This window comes from Candoia aspera, chromosome 1 (genome assembly GCF_035149785.1).
Source record: "Candoia aspera isolate rCanAsp1 chromosome 1, rCanAsp1.hap2, whole genome shotgun sequence".
NCBI lineage: Eukaryota > Metazoa > Chordata > Lepidosauria > Squamata > Boidae > Candoia > Candoia aspera.
Window position 1 is genome coordinate 249,177,146 of NC_086153.1, and position 16,155 is coordinate 249,193,300.

At 42.5% G+C, this 16,155-nt stretch overlaps 1 protein-coding gene across 1 annotated transcript; it reads left to right on the top strand.

Annotated features, from left to right (window-relative positions):
* Positions 1-11,945: 11,945 nt before the first annotated feature.
* Positions 11,946-14,849, top strand: ADM (adrenomedullin). The gene is made up of 4 exons (XM_063293049.1): positions 11,946-12,041; positions 12,631-12,733; positions 13,040-13,162; positions 13,593-14,849. Exons 2-4 carry the CDS (start codon positions 12,636-12,638, stop codon positions 13,786-13,788), a joined length of 417 nt encoding a protein of 138 aa, XP_063149119.1. The 5' UTR covers positions 11,946-12,041; positions 12,631-12,635; the 3' UTR covers positions 13,789-14,849.
* The last annotated feature ends 1,306 nt before the right edge of the window (positions 14,850-16,155 follow it).

The following is a 16,155-nucleotide window of genomic DNA, read 5'->3' on the forward strand; positions in this document are numbered from 1 at the left end:
CCGTGTGTCACCACTGCTACGCAAGCTGCATTGGCTACCAGGTGGCTTCCGAGTACAATTCAAGGTGCTTGCTATTACCTTTAAAGCCTGTATGTCATAGGGCCTGGATATCTGAGACTGCTTGCCTCCAACTGTTTCTGCCCAGTATGTTCCAGCAGAGTGGGTGCTCCCCAGGTCCCCTCTATTAAACATTGCCATCTTGTGGGTCCTAGGAAGTGTGCTTTCTCTGTTGAGGCCCCCAGCCTCTGGAACAGCATCCCCCAGAGATAAGGACGGTGCCCTCTCTCCTGGGGTTCTGGAAAGGTTTCAAAATATGTCTTAGGTTGATGTTTATTATTTGTTCAATGGCCCCTGTTTTGTTTTGTTGTTCTTGCTGTCTATTAGTTTATTTTAGCCCTGGCTGTTTGTAAGCTGCCCAGAGTCCACTGGAGTTGGGTGGCAATAAATTTGAATGAATGAATGAATGAATGAATATATAAATTTCAGATTAAAACAGGAGAAAACATTAGTACACATTTTGAGAATGACGTAAGATCATTCCAGCATTCATATGCTTTCTGCTTTCTTTGTTATGCCTGTGGTGCTCTGTGGTCTATGCACAACTATCTTAAAAGCCTCTCTGACCACAAAAATTTAATACTGGGCCATTCTCCATTTGATAGCTCCCAGCAATGTGTTTTTAATATTTTGCTGATGCACTGCTTGTATCAGTACCACAGTATGGACAACAAAAGCCTCTTTAATGTAACCCCCCTGAGCTCATTCTGAAGGATGGAATTTTTACATGGCCAGGAATTCCAGGATGTTTCCTGTTTACATTTTCCTTTGGTTGGAGGCAACAACATACCCCACTAGAGAAAAGGAGGGGGAAGGAAGATAGCTTGGACAATCTAATAGTGGGAATCAGACATACCATACAGGACTTGGATACAATATGAACTACTATTGCACTCATGCGATGCCCGTTCTCAACTACAGTTTTGAGGGAAAGCATTTGGAAAACAGTCGTTCACAGTAACTTTAAGCGCAGCCCTGTAATGTACACTCTCATAAAAATCAGCAGGAAGGTCTGTTGTGTGGGAGTGACAGGGTAAGAAAGCCTACATTCCACAGTGCTAGTAACCAGATAGTTCTTTAAGTAGAGAAAGAGAAAAGGGGCAGAGCAGCATGCCAAATGAGGGAGGGAAGGAAAAAAATACATAGGAAGTGGATTCTCAGCAGGTGAAAGTATTTTTTTGCGCTCCAAATCTAAGCAGAATCAGGACTGGCAAATTCTTGGATGGGAGACCTCCAGGGAATGTCAGAGTTGTAGGCCAGCCTGGGAAGAAAAAAAATTAACCCAGAAGAAGGCAGTGCAAAATCATTTCCATATTACTGACAAGATACCTACACTGATGTATGCAGGAAATCAGCAGGAGATGAGCTTGATCTGAAGGCAACTTTAGCCTCCCTCAAAGAAAATAACCTAGGCACCTATCCTCTGTAACAGAGGATCTTACTATTGGTATCCCAATAGGACTGTGCTGGTAACTATCCCATAGTGCAATTCTTGTTCCTATTGTTTTTACTACTCTTTAAAATATCCCATATTGGTATTCGGGCTGTGCTGTTTAATTAATACATTTTAAAATGTCATTTCACTATAAAATATGCCTTACACATGTTCTGAGCTGTTTTGCCATCAAACTTCCTTAATGGGAGTTTCCATTTTACAGCAAATCTCTAAGAAAGTTCATTATGATAAATCCTGTTGTCTTGAAGATGGCTAAAGCTTCCAAGACACTTGACACAGCATAGCTAGTAAGGAATCATTTATTTATTTATTTGAATTTATTAGCCACCCAACTCCAGTGGGATCTTGATTATACACCAAGACAAATAATTATTATAACTAACAACTTGCAGCCCTTCCCAAGCATAATACTGAGTTTAAACTAAGAATATATAAAAAGAGGTTGATGTATTCAGCATTCCTACCTGGAAAACCCTAGCTGCCAATGTCTCTTCCACACCTATTTGCAAAGAGAGAATGAATCTGATAGAGTGGCTTACTTGTGGCCTTTGTAAGATTTGAGCTAGACTACCACCTCTCAAGCACTGTATTATAGCTGTTCCAGTAATGGTTTTTAAGGACATTTTAAAGATGGATGGGATTAAGATGAGATTTGTTTGATGGAAGAAATGCAATCATATAGACAGGAAAATTTTGCAGACTGCAAAGTAAAAAAGGAAGACAATAAAGATAAAAGAAGGTATAGCTAAGACTCTCAGAAGTAGAAAGGTAGAATCAGAAATAGCAACAAATGACTGAAAAATGGAAACTACCCAGTGTCATCAACTGGTATCTTCTGTGAGTTGAGGGCCATAAGGGGTTGAAGGGTGAATTCCAGAGAGTTGCTTTGGGGATTACTGTTGTTTCTGTGTCATTTTCACTGTGAAATCCAACAGGTTTCTATGTTAACCCAATATTCTTTATTCTTTATTTATTTATTTAATTTATTTATCAAATTTGTTAATAGGAAGCTGCTGAGGTGAAGATAACCAGAATATGAGGCATCATTAATTACTGATAATACATACGAAGGCCTATTCAGTAAACTGACTATGGACTGCATCCAGATTCAGTCAGGGGCTGAATTAAGGCCAGTAAACTGAATCTGAAGTTTGACATTGAGTGTACAATCTTTTCTAATCAGGATTCCATTTGACCTGAATTGGGTGTCCTCTTTGATCCAGTATTTTTCCCAGAGACTAACGTGGCCTCAGTGTTTCAAGCCACATTTCATGTGTTAGCTGTGGTATAACCAGTTCAGTATATAAAAAAATAAGCAAGCAAGCAAGACACAGCTGAGTACATGCCTGTACAGAAAGAGCATGACTATAATGATCTGGGCTCTGGTAATCTTCAGACTGGATTACTGTGTTATGCAAGGGCTGCCCTGGAAAAGAGTTCAAAAATTGCAACTATTTTAAGATTTCTGCTAGAGCTGAAACTGGTCTACTAAATGACGCCATGTTATATCCAACTGCATGAATTGCATTGATTGCCTGTTTATTCCTAAGACATATTCAAGGTGCCAGTGCTTATTTATTTGAACACAGATACGGAGCATGTTGACTTACCCTTGTATTTAATTGACAAATGAAGCCCTTTTCCACTGTAAGAGAAGTACATAATGTATGAAAAGTAGGAGCTTTATTTTGTGGATAATATTTCCAAATGAGAAAGGCTAGTGCCAATATTTTATTCTTTTTTTATACCACATCAAAACTTATTTGTTTACCCAAGCTGCCTAACATATTAAATGCTATTTAGCTGGTTATGCAGCATTTGTCTACTGCTTCTTAAATTTTATATTGTTCTGATTTTTACTGTTTTCATTTTGTGCTTATATAGTTTTATATATACCGCTCTGCAATCTATATCTGGATAAAGGTATATTTAGAATTTTTAAAAATAAAGGAAAAATGTAAGAGACTTGGTAGAAAGTATTAGGGAATCAGACAAAGAGAAGAGAAACGTGAAGCTGTTAAGATGTAGAAACATTTCACAGATCAGATATAATAATGGGGAGGAAGAAAGACTGCATAGTACAAAACAGTTGTGCCTTTGAAGTTTATAGTGACACATTCCCGTATATCTATAACCCCATTCATCAGTTACAAAAAGAGTCCTGTGTCACTTTAATGGTTAACAAAATGATTGTGACCTAAATTATTATGGATTAAAGGAAGTTTTGTCAGGTGCATTGTTATCTTCAGTGTCAGTGTGTCTGTCAATTTTTTAAATTAAACAATGATTATTTTAAAAAACATAATTTGTTATAAACTACACAGATGCATTTAACTTATGAAATATAGAAATACATTTGTAATTTTAAGGAGAAATATAAAAATTTAAATAACCCTATTTACAATTATTATCTTAGCAGACATTCATATAGACAGAGGTAATCTCCTAGAATTCCTTTGTTGATAGAGCTAAAAAATTGAGATCAGATGTGAATAAAACAACACTTAATAACATTATTTTCTAAGACTTTTGCTGCAAAATAATGTTATGTTGCACCATTTAGATGTTCTGGGAGAACAGAGAATTAAAGGTAACCTAGCATTAATTTTAAAGGCTATTGTGTATTTTGTTCCATTTCCTCAAAACAATTCAACAGAATGCGTACAGTAAATAAAAGGATCTTGCCATCAGATGGTTATATCAGATATGGTTATATCAGATGGTTATTTAATTACAATCCTTTCAGCATAATCAAGAAAGACTGATTAAAGTCATGCAATGAAAAGAGGATATAGTACCACCTTACTGTAAAAAGCTGAGCTTACAGAAATAGATTTAAAAGAATTTCATATAGTAAAAACTCATCACGTTCAAATCCCAAATTCTCTTCAGATTTTTAAGATTTTCAGGTAGATTGTTCTATTTGATATAAAGAACAAGAAATACAGATGCATATATTCTTAAACAATTTTAAAACACCCTTCATCCTTACAGATATTTTGGCAATATCTAAAGAACATGATCAAAACTAACCATATCACAATAAATCAAATTTTAAAAATGTAAAACAGATAAAATAATAACAAAAGTAACTGAGCAGCATTTAGAGTATCCAGGTAAAATTCATATCTTTTCATCTTGTGCTTAAAGGTTTGCAGTGGTGACATTTGTAATGTGTATATGGGATAGGATGCCACAGTGCCAATACATACATTCTATATATTAGTTGGAATTACAAATGAAAATGCCCCTTATTTAAAGTTTCAGAGAACTCTGTGGAAATACTCTGTATCAGGATCTCAAAATAATATTTATATGGATGTGTCTGGAACATATTCTTTTTTTTTATCAGGTCAGTATGAACTTAGAATACATTGATAATACAAAAATACTGACTTTTCCTAATCTAAACTTTGGAAGGTATATAATATGTGTGTGTGTGTGTGAGTGTTATTTATAATATGTGTACATCATTGCAATCAGTTTTTGCCTACAGAAAGTTAAAAAAAAACATATTTTTCCAGTCATGTGATTTATTTATTTTGATGGGCTTAAGAACGAAATTTTTTTATGGGAAATATAAAGACTCCAAGTTCTACAATTACTACAGAGCAACCTGTAATTATCATTTGGTTGAAACAGAAAGGGATTGAGTAACAAAAATCACAAATTATACAATGCAGTTTCCCAGCGAAGAAGACAATGAACATTTTTTCCTCCTTTAAAATGTGGGCACCATGTGGGGAAAACTACTTTTTTAAAAAAGCATGCACAGCAAGGACACAGTTACAGAACTGAAACTACAACTGGCACTTAAGTAGGTAATGCATATTTATTACATTTAGCATCTGACCATGTCAGGCGGAATGGGAAGGAGATTTAGCAAGGTCAAAAGACTCATAAAGTTTTTCATCCAATGCATTCAAGGAATGTACCAAAGCCTACTGCAATTTATTTGCTTCCTACTGTTTTTGAGAAGATGAAGGTAGTGAACAGCCCATACCCCAAGTATCTTTTCACTCCAAAACTGGCAGGATGCAACTAATATTAGTCCTTTAGACAGCCATGTAAATGTGATGACTGGAACACTCCGCTTTTCATTAATTATGACTCATAAGCTTCTGCTTAGAAATCTATTTTAATGGTGCGAAGCATTCAGTATAGAGAAAAAGTTGCGAATGAAAATTCCCGCACATTTCTACAATTAAACAGTATCAGTAAAGTCAAATCCCTCCCATTGCCCCACTTAGGTATGCACCCCTCCTCCTCATGCCAGCAGATGGTTGCAAGGGTTCTCCATGGATGACTAAATTTAGTCTGAATACTCAAACTCTGTTAGCGAGTCTATATGCTAGAAATCAAAATAACAATCTACATTTGTTGTTTTAGATTTCTATGCAGCCTTATTCAAAGAAGTACATGGCAGTACATGTGATTTCCCCCTCTAACATTCACAATTATTTTGTGAAGGAGATTCTGCTTCAAGCTGATGACTGGTACAAAGACACACAGTGGATTTCATGATCCAATGGGAATTGGAATCCTAAGCTGATAGTATCCAGTGATGTGCTGGAGCTGCAACTCCCAGAATTCCAATTAGCATCTAGAAAGCGCTACGTTGGACACTGGATTAGCTCCATATTAAGTGCTGATATATCTAATAGGACTTGCAAACATAGGTACTTGTAAACATGATTTTATTTCTAAAATGTATAGGCTCCAAGGCACAGGATGAACAATTGCGCTGTGTGCAGCCCTACTTATCCAAACTTAGCTGATCTCAGAAAAGCTAAGCAGAGTTGGACATGGTTAATGTTTGAATGGGAGACCACAAGGAAGCATTACGTTACACTGGGATGTTAAAAACATCCTAGAAAAAGGCAATGGGAAGCCATGTGTGTATTACCCCAATAAACCTCAAGGATGTCATTACCTTTTTATAACCCAGGCTGTGCAGAGGTTTTGGGATTGTTGTCGTCTCCCCTTATCTTGCTGTGCCATTGATTGTCATTTTGATTTCTAGTATACCTAGAAGGAATGGGTAATTGATGGTTAAAGTACCTTATAAAAGTAGTCTATAAGAAAAAGGGGGTCAGGGTCAGAGAACTTCACAACATCATCCCTCTTTCCGTTATCCCCACACGTGCTCTGGCATGCCCACTTCCCACATTGATTGTAGTTTCTGGTGACCAAACAATTGTTTTCTTCTGATGGAAAGTAACCACACACCATGTTGTCATAAAAGTTAATTAAGGTTTTAAATTCTTGCACCTTTACAAGCTGATCAGCCTTCCACCTGAGGCAGAAATGCCACATTGGCTGTCCTACCTTTCCTGCCCATCTCTTTCTTTTCCCACCTTCCCCCCATCTCAGGCTGTACAAAAATGCAAAGGGAGTCTAAGGATAAGTCAAGGATAAACATTCAGAAAAGGGGAAAGTATAATAGTTACGGTTCCAAATTAAGTTAAATTTAAAATGTCTGAAATCTGCAAAAATTGTCTTGCTGGATGCACTGAAAATAGTATTTATTTGTACAAATCTTCAGTTTATCTAGATGTTCACTATTTATTGAAAACAGCTGAGATATTTCATTATGCTTTTGGCCCAGAAATTTATAGGTACTTTCCTAGATTTAGAGGAACATACTTCTTATTGGGAAGTGGGGGTTTTCCATAAAGATCGCAAGTATTCTGTTTTTCTAAGGAACAAATCTACATCTGCCTGGTTGCAATAATGCTATAATGCCTGATATTCGCAGGGATATCTCACTGGAAATAAAGTTTATCTTGGTCAGTCAGAAAGTATACCTCTAAACTAAGGATTGGCTATTTTTGCACCTTGTCATCTGTATCCTCAAATGTGTGTGACTGATTATTTGCCATCAACTTTTTGTCGACTCTTAGCAACCACATACAGTAGATAGATTTTCTCCATGATGGTCTGTCCCTACACTGGTCCTTCAGCTTTTCCAACAGTGCACTCATTGCTGCTGTAACAGGTATCCATCTTGCTGCTGGTGGTCCTCTTCTTTTATTTCCTTCCACCTTTCCCAGCATTAGAGCCTTTTCCAAAGAGCAGGTCTTCACATAACATGTCTGAAGTAGGATAATTTCAGCCTGGTTATTTGTGCCTCAAGTGAGAACTCTGGGGTGATTTGTTTGATGATCCATTTGTTTGTTCCTTTACTGTTGATGGTTGATCCTAAAAGGCAGGAGCTATCCACCACTTCAGTATCTTCATTGTCAATTCGCTGGTTGTTCTACCTATTCTCATTAGTTTGATCTTCTTTATATTAAATTTAGTTCCAATCTTCACTGTGCTCCTTGACTATTATTACTAGAGCTTGCAGTTCCTTTGCATTTTTGGCTATCAGGGCAGTGTTATTAGCATAGTAAATGTTATTGATATTTCTTCCTCCAATTTTAAAACTACACTCTTTTTCTTCCAATCCAGCTTCCCTTAATATATATGCAGCATATAGGTTGAATAAATACAAGTATACAGCCTTGTCTCGTTCTTTTGACAATCTAGAGCGGTCTGTTTCACCATGTTCTGTCCATACTGTGGCTTCCTGGCCTTATATAGGTTTCTCATGAGGACAATGAGATCTTCCAATTTTTCTGAGCACTTTCCACAGCTTGACATGATTGACACAACTGAAGGCCTTTTATTAATCAATGAAGCACAAAGTGACTTCTTTTTGATATTCTTTGGCTTCATTCCCCAGATTTGCTGGCCTAGCTTGGTTAGAAGCTTTATTGACTCTTCTTCTGTTGATTGCCGTATTTTAGTGGGAATTCCATCAGTTCCCATAGCCTTCCAACTTGGTAATGACCAAACTTCATCTCCCAGTACTAGAGTTTCTTGTCAGTAGGGAATAACTTCTAAGGTATCTTGGATGTTGACATCTCTACTGTACAACATTCTAGTATGCTCCTTCCATCTTCATTTGACCTTCTTTGAATCGGTTACTATCTGTCCATTGGAGTCCTTTAGCATACCAGTTTGAGGTTGGAACCTCCTTCTGAGTTCAGAGATCTTTTGAAAGACTTTCCTTGTTTTTCCATGTTTGTTTCCATCCTCAATGTCTTTAGAGATGTTGTTGTAATACTGCTTTCTTTCTCTTCTAACAGCTCTCTGAAACTCTGTGTTAAGTTCCTTTCCAAGATTTTTGGCTTTGGATTCTCTTCTCTTCTGGGCAATTTCCACAGTTTGTTCTGACATCTATTTTGCCTTCTTCTCTTTCTTCATTTTTGGTCTCTTTTCACATTCATCCTTAATAACTTCTTTAAGTTCATTCCAGAATTCCCTGGTTCCGTATCAGTGAGGTTCAGGACTTCAAAGTGATTCCTGATGTTCTCCTTGAAAATGGTGGCTGTATGATCAAGTTCATATCGTGGAAACTGACTGGCTTTCTTCTTCTTCTTTAGCTTAACCTGAAGCTTGCGCATGAACAGTTCATGATCTGTTCCACAGTCATCATTGGCCATGTCTTTAATGTTATAGTTGAGTTTCTCTACCTCCTTTTAGCAACAATATGGTCAATTTGATTTCTAAATATCCATCTGGTAATGCCCATGTTTAGAGGCATTGTCTTGGTTCTTTGAAGACTGTGTTAGTTATGAAGAAATAATTGGAGTGGCAGAAATGGCTAAATTGGTCTCCTATATGGCTTTTGCCTATATGGCATTTTCCTCTTTCATGGCTTCACCTGTGGCATTCCAGACACTAATCTCAAGCAGCACATCTTGTTCTGTCAATTTCATATTGAATTTGATCATAGAAGCTATCAATCTCTTCTTCCGCATCAGTGGTTGGAACATAAAGTTGAATGATCTTCATATTACAGGGTTTTCCACAAAGTCCAATCAATATTATTCGGTCATTGATTTCATTGTAGCCAAGTACTGTTCTTACTATACCCTTCCTAACTTATAAAAGCAACAGCAGTTCCTTCTTTGTTTTTCACGTCCTGAGCAATAAACCGTGTGATCTTCAGACTGAAAGTGTCCAAACCCAGTCCATCTCAATTTGTTGATTCCTGTGATGTCAATTTGTAGTTGTTTCATTTCATCTTCCACAGTGTTGAATGTCCCCATGTTCATGCTTCTTACATTCCATGTTCCTACTGTAATTCTACCTCTGCGGCTTTGACTTTCTTTTTCTGTATGGCAACATCAGCAACTAGACATCCCAAAAGCTTTAATCTAGCCATGTCATAAACACAGGCCTGCATCTAGGGTCTCTGTCACCCGGGGCAAACATGGATTCTGTGCCCATTTTGGCACCCCCCCAGCACTCATTTGGGGGCGCCCCCCCCGCGCTCATTTTGGCACTTCCCCAGTGTGGTACCCAGGGCACATGCCCCGCTTGCCTCCCCTAGTTGCGGCCCTGCATAAACAGCATTAGTACTCTGAAAGATCCTCAGCTCTTCCTCAGTAGCATTTTGGGTGCCATCCGAACTGAGGGGCCCATTATCTGGAACTTTATCGCCAAATCATTTTATATTTTCTATTCATGTGGTTTTCTTGGTAAAAATACAGGAGTGGTTTACCACTGCATTCTCCTGCCCGGTATGAATTGATGGCTTGCCATTGTCACTAAAGTGATCATCTGCCTCCAGCCTCTTCCTATACCGCTGCTGCCCAATATAGGTGCCTGCTTGCTTTGGCTGGGCAGTGGGATAACCTTCACACCTTGGGTGACCTGCTGGGAATATACTGTATACTCCTGGCAGACACTCCGGATGTTCTTTGCTCATCCCTCCCAGGAACACACACACACACACACACACACACACCCCTGGCTAGGCAGCACAGCAGACCTTGCCAGGTGGGGGGTGGAGGGGAATGTGTGTAGGTGCACTATATACACTCAGTGGGACCTGATTGTCAGTTTAGGAGGAAATCCAAAGTTAAGTGATCAACAACTGCTTTGCAAGAACCAGTCTCAGTCTTGGGAACTTCAGATAGCCCTGTTGGAAACTTTGCAGTGCCTTCCTCTTTCTCAGGCCTGATCGGCAGGGGCACGAAGGCATGATTTATTTAACCTATACTGAATAAAGCCCAATTGGCTGGGTTGGCCCAGCAAATAAAACTGTCACTTGCGAACTACCCCTTACAAGCTACAATGGGCAGATCGGGGCAACATCTCAAGCAGATGCGAGCGTGTTCCTGTAGTGTACCGGCTTTGCTAAGAAACGGCAAAGACTTGCTGAAGGCTGCTGCCAACGGGGCGACCTCCCTTCTCTGCCTGAGTCACCTCTCGGCAGTCAAGGCAAGCCCCGATCGTCCCACGGTCGTTCCTCAGCCCGAGCCCCCGTTCGCGGCGTAAGATCAGCAGCCGCTTCTCTCCGCGCCCGCACACGGCGGCCTTTTCGCAGCCAGCCCAGAGCTGTCTCAGAAAAACTCCCCGGGAATTTTAAATCTATTTTCGGTTCGTTGCAGAGTCCCGGAAGGGGGGGCGAGGGAAAAGAGCCAGAGAGAAGCCACCGGCTCCTCTGATTTGCATAGCCTTGCACGTTCTCAGGAGGAGAGCCAGCTGGCTGAAGCTGATCCAGCAGCCTACGTGTGCGAAAGAACGTAAGCTGGCGGATGGAAGGAGATCCCACAGGGCGAGCGAGGAGGTGCGGAGATAGCGGTTAAGGAAAGCTCACATGCAGCTGAGTAATGCGCCCTGGATTGCTCTTGGTGCGCCTCCTTCCCAGAAAATAAATTGGTCCTCAACTCTTTTTCCCTGCTTACACACATACACACACGCACGCGCGTGCATGCGCACGTACGCACAGAGCCCTCTTTCAATTCCTAAGCTTTTAGGGCTATGTCAAGAATTTATGCTCACCTTATCGGTTTAAAGCGATATTAAAATGGTTTTTGCTGAAGACGTTCCTCCTTTGAAGGGAGACGTTTAACTGTACCCACGATCGCGCTTTACCCAACGTTAATTTTATAAGCAAATGCAATTTCCCGTAATGTTTTCGGTGGCGAGCGGGACATTATAAGCTGCAAAGAAAGAGTTGCTAGCGGTGGACGCTTCCTAGTCCTGGTCCATTAAAGAGCGACCCCCGCTCTTCTGACTCCCAGGTATTGGAGCTTGGCGGGCCAGCGGCGGAAGAGCTCAGCCGCCTTCCCAGGAGCTGGACCGCAATACAGGCAGAATGCCGGACCAGATCGACCTCCCGATCTGTTCAAGTGTTCAAGTTAGGAGGGCTCTCCTCCAGGTAAGCGCTGGAAGTTTGCTAGCTTTCCGAAGGTCCATTAGATCTAATTTCAAATGGTGTAAAAAAAATGCTCCCTCTTTTTCAACAGCCTGCCCCCCTCGACTGTGAATAGCCCCGCCCCTGCTCTTCCCACCTCCCCGCTGCCGCTCTATAAAAGAGCGAGCGGAGCGCGGAGAGACCGCGGTAACTTCAGTAGCGCAAGTGGGGTAGACGCGAAGCCCAGCAGCTTCCGGACGATCTGGGGTTATTGTTCATTTACGTTACGGGAGGACTTGCCCCCACCCTCAGCTGGATTATCATCATTACCAGGTCTGTCTGCATTTTTTCTTAAGTGGGAGTTTAAGGCGCGGCGGGGGAGAGAAAAGGAGAAGGGGTCGGAGGGCGCGTGCAGCGCGGACGGTCGGTTGGGGGGCAAATCTGAACTCGGGCAATACACCCTTGAATCCCGCGCTTCCCGTGGAAGTTCAAGGGGCGAGTTTAGTGTCGCCGCCGAGTGATGATCAGAGTCCAGTTCTTTTGTGCACAGTGCGAGAAGGGAAAGGCAGCGGTGGGGGGGGGGCTTTGCCTGCGTTCAGCTATACGAGCGTAACTTTAAAACATGCCTTTACCCAGCTTGGGGGCGGGGGGGTGGGGGTGGGGGCTTTAGCCTTCGCCCTTCCAAGCAAATCAAATGTGTGTCCGATGGGAGCCCTGGAGGCTCGGTATTGATCTTGCGGCAGTGAACGGTTAAGCGAACGTCTAAACCTCCTAAAGTCCTCGCTGGCTTAGGAATGGGGAGAGTGAGGGGTGACGGGAGGAGCGGACGGACCTGCTTGGTGCAGAGTTGCCAAGGACCCCCCCCCTTTTGGTGGGGGGAGGAGAACAGGCTGGTGGTGACCTTTTGCCCTTCTCTCCCCAGATAAGATGAAGGTGGTTTTGCTCGCCCTTCTCTGCCTGGCCTCTGTGTCGTTCTTCGGAGTAGATGCAACCAAGCTGGATGCTGCATCAAACTTCAAGAGGAAGTAAGTAGGCATCAGCAGGACTTGAGGCTAAGACTGGAGACAGAGGCAGGCAGTCTGCCTAGGACCTTCCCGCCACGACTCTCGTTTTAAAGTTTGGGGACTGAGCAGGGTCTTTAGCTTGATCGGAGGAAGGGCTCCGGGTCCCCCTTCCTGGGCGCTCTCTCCCTCCTCGGGTCAAAGGCAGACAGTCCCTGAGCAAATCACCCCTGTCCCAGCGGAAGGCAACCCGCCCTCTCAGCCACCCTTGCGAGTTCTACCCCGCCAGCGCATTTCATCGGCTTTCCTCTCTTTTGCCTCACCATCCAGGTGGACCGCATGGGCGCTGAGCCGAGCCAGGCGGGACCTGCCAGCCCAAGTGGCTGATGCAAGCGTGCATTCTTTCATCCGCACCCAGGACGTGAAAGGCGAGCCCAATATGCTGCAGCCCAGGTAATTACACCTTCTCGCCTGAGCGTTACTGGTGCGACGCTCCGGGCATTTGCTGGGCAGGGAGGGAGCGGGGTGCAGAAGGATGGGAAGTTTGGGCGAGAAAAGCCGGACCTGGATCTGATTCCAGCGAGGAAGGGACGCGCACCCTTAGGGGCTGAAGGCGGGCTCCTCCGGCACGTTGAATTCAAGTCTCTTGGATTCAGAGGCAGCCGCTTCCTAGGAAGATAAAGGTCAGGTCTGCGGGCGCCGAAAGTAGGTCAAGTGCCTGACGCTGGGAGGGGTTCACTCCCCAAAGGCCTCAGAACTGGACTCTGTAGGAAGGACCCTTCCCGGGCTGCTGCGCCTCTGTCCCGCCTCGCGCCAGGTAGCGGTTTCCCTCTGGCCCCTCGCTCCTGACCTCTTGTACCACTTTCCCTTTCCCCCGCCTCAGCCTGGAGACGAGGCGCCTCCGTGTGAAGCGAAACCTGCGCTCGATTTGCAAGTTGTGGACGTGCAATGTGCACCACCTAGCCGACACACTGTCCCAGTTCAGTGACAAGGGCAAGGACATCTCGGCTCCTCCCGAAAAGATCAGCTCGTACGGACGCAGGCGGCGCTCTCTCGCCCTCGCGCGGGTCCAAGGATAGGAGCTCGCGGCCGCGTTTGGCCGAGCCCAGAGTCCACTTTGACGCCAATCCATGTGCTCCCAGACTTGGGGAATATGAAAGAGTTGCTGCAGCTGCCCCACCGATGGCGAAAAGGGGGGTGGAAAATGCCTTCGAAAGGCTCAGGCTACCGGCAGGACGGGCCACCGAGCTTTCCATCCCTCCCGAAGTATCTTGTGGAATAAGGGCCGGCTGATGGAGCCTACAAAGGCGCTCTTTCGTTGTGGCGGTGGCGGTGCTGGTGACTGGCTCTCCTCGACTTCGTGGTGACTGCCCTCCCTTTCTTCCCCACATGGCATGGGATTGGCAGGGCCTCTCTCAGGAGGGGCTTCTTGATACTTGAATGATCTGGCCTGGCAAAGTGCAATGGACCTAATGTGTGGGAGGTGATTTCTGCCTGCTGTTGAGTAAGGATGAGTGAGCTGAGTGGGTGATTGCTGATGAAAGAAACCAATCCTATTTAAACAAATGGTGTTCTGTCCTTGTATTCTTTTTAATGACAGAGATATTTTTATATTATATGTAGAGATATGGATATATTGCTTATGGGCATTATATTTTTAAATTACCGATATTTTGTTTCAAACTTTGTTTTCCTCAGTGGTGGCACCAGTAAAACAGTTCTGGGGGGAGGAACAGTACATTTTAGAACTGGCTGGATCTGCTCCTTAGGTTAACTTTCAGAATGAGAACTGTTAAAATATTTCACATTCACAGTCTTATCCTAAGCATATTTTCTCTAAAATAAACCCTCTTGATTTTTGGTGGAGGTAGCTTTCAAGTAAAGATGTTTAGGACTTCAGCCTTTTGTTGTAAGATTTAGTGTATGATTCAGTTATACTTTCTGTATGAAAAGTGCATTGTGTAAGCATCGAGGAGACAGATGGAAAACAAGCTACTTGTCAGGAGTGCATGCAGACGTGCCTCCTATAGTTTTCACTGTACTTATATTAATCTGTTTGCCCCATTTGATAAAGTTATATTGCCAATCTCTCCTGGGATAACATGTGAAAAAAATAATAAACATTATTGCACACAAAAAATTATCTGTTGGTGTTTTTAGACAAGATGGGAAGGCACAGTTCTTCACGTTCAGCTTTAGAATCAGATGGATCCAAAGCTCCCTAATTGCTGTAATTTGTCATTCTCTAAGAAGCCAGAGTTAAGGCCAAAAGCACCATAAACTCCAAGGTCCCTTCTCCTTACACATGTTTCTAAGTGAAGCTAAAACATGCCAGAATTTGGTCTGACCATTTATTTATTTTATTGTATTTTTGTTACTATTTTTTGCTGCAATTAATCATGGAAGCAACTGTCCTCTTCACGTTGCACAACAAAACTCAGAGATTTATGTAGGGAAGGAACATATTCTTAGAAAAAGAAAAATGGCCAGGATAGCTTCCAAGGTTATTCATGTTAAAGGATTTCCTGGGCCACAGTTCAGGTTGGATCCAGAAGATTGTTGTGAGCAGGAACACATTCCTACAGCCAGAGACCAAAACACACACTGCCTCAGTTTCTAGTCGTGATATGATTTAATGGAACAACAGCACCAGCTAGTGGCATGATTTATCATTAATAATGTACTGCTACTTGGTTTCCCTAGAATATTCCCAAGTCAGCATGGCAGATTTTTACTCCTAAAGTAATGTTTTGGACGCGGTGGCGCTGCGGGTTAAACCGCTGAGCTGTCGATCGGAAGGTCGGCGGTTCGAAACCGCGCGGCGGGGTGAGCTCCCGTTGCTCGTCCCAGCTTCTGCACACCAAGCAGTTCGAAAACATGCAAATGTGAGTAGATTAATTGGTACCGCTTCGGCGGGAAGGTAACGGCGTTCCGAGTCGTCATGCTGGCCACATGACCCGGAAGTGTCTATGACAACGCCGGCTCCAAGGCTTAGAAACGGAGATGAGCACCGCCCCCTAGAGTCGGATTCGACTGGACTTTACGTCAAGGGAAACCTTTACCTTACTTGGTTTCCCTAGAATATTCCCAAGTCAGCATGGCAGATTTTTACTCCTAAAGTAATGTTTTGGTATGCAGTATATGGATTATTAAGAAGCTTGAGAATAAAGCATTCTTGTCGATCCTAGAATAGTGTTTTTAAATCATATTAAAAGATTATGTTGGGTGGGAAATGAAAAAGTGTGTATATTAACATCAACCACAATACTGATTTAAAACTAGTAAAATAACGTGACCTGAAGACAAAAGGTTGGCTAGTAATACTATACAATCATCACCATTATCAGAAGAAGAAAATGAAAAAGTTTATTTTCTTCTGATAGCAATTCTGGCCTCACACACGTGACACCATAGCTCTTGTGAAATGCTTAATCCAGGAAAATGCT

What these genes read in the sequence shown, in the direction of transcription:
- ADM (XM_063293049.1), top strand. Translation starts at nt 12,636, where the DNA reads ATGAAGGTGGTTTTGCTCGCCCTTCTCTGCCTGGCCTCTGTGTCGTTC. An exon ending in GCATCAAACTTCAAGAGGAA is followed by an intron (nt 12,734 to 13,039) that starts GTAAGTAGGCAT and finishes CTCACCATCCAG; the next exon opens with GTGGACCGCATGGGCGCTGA. An exon ending in CCCAATATGCTGCAGCCCAG is followed by an intron (nt 13,163 to 13,592) that starts GTAATTACACCT and finishes CCCCCGCCTCAG; the next exon opens with CCTGGAGACGAGGCGCCTCC.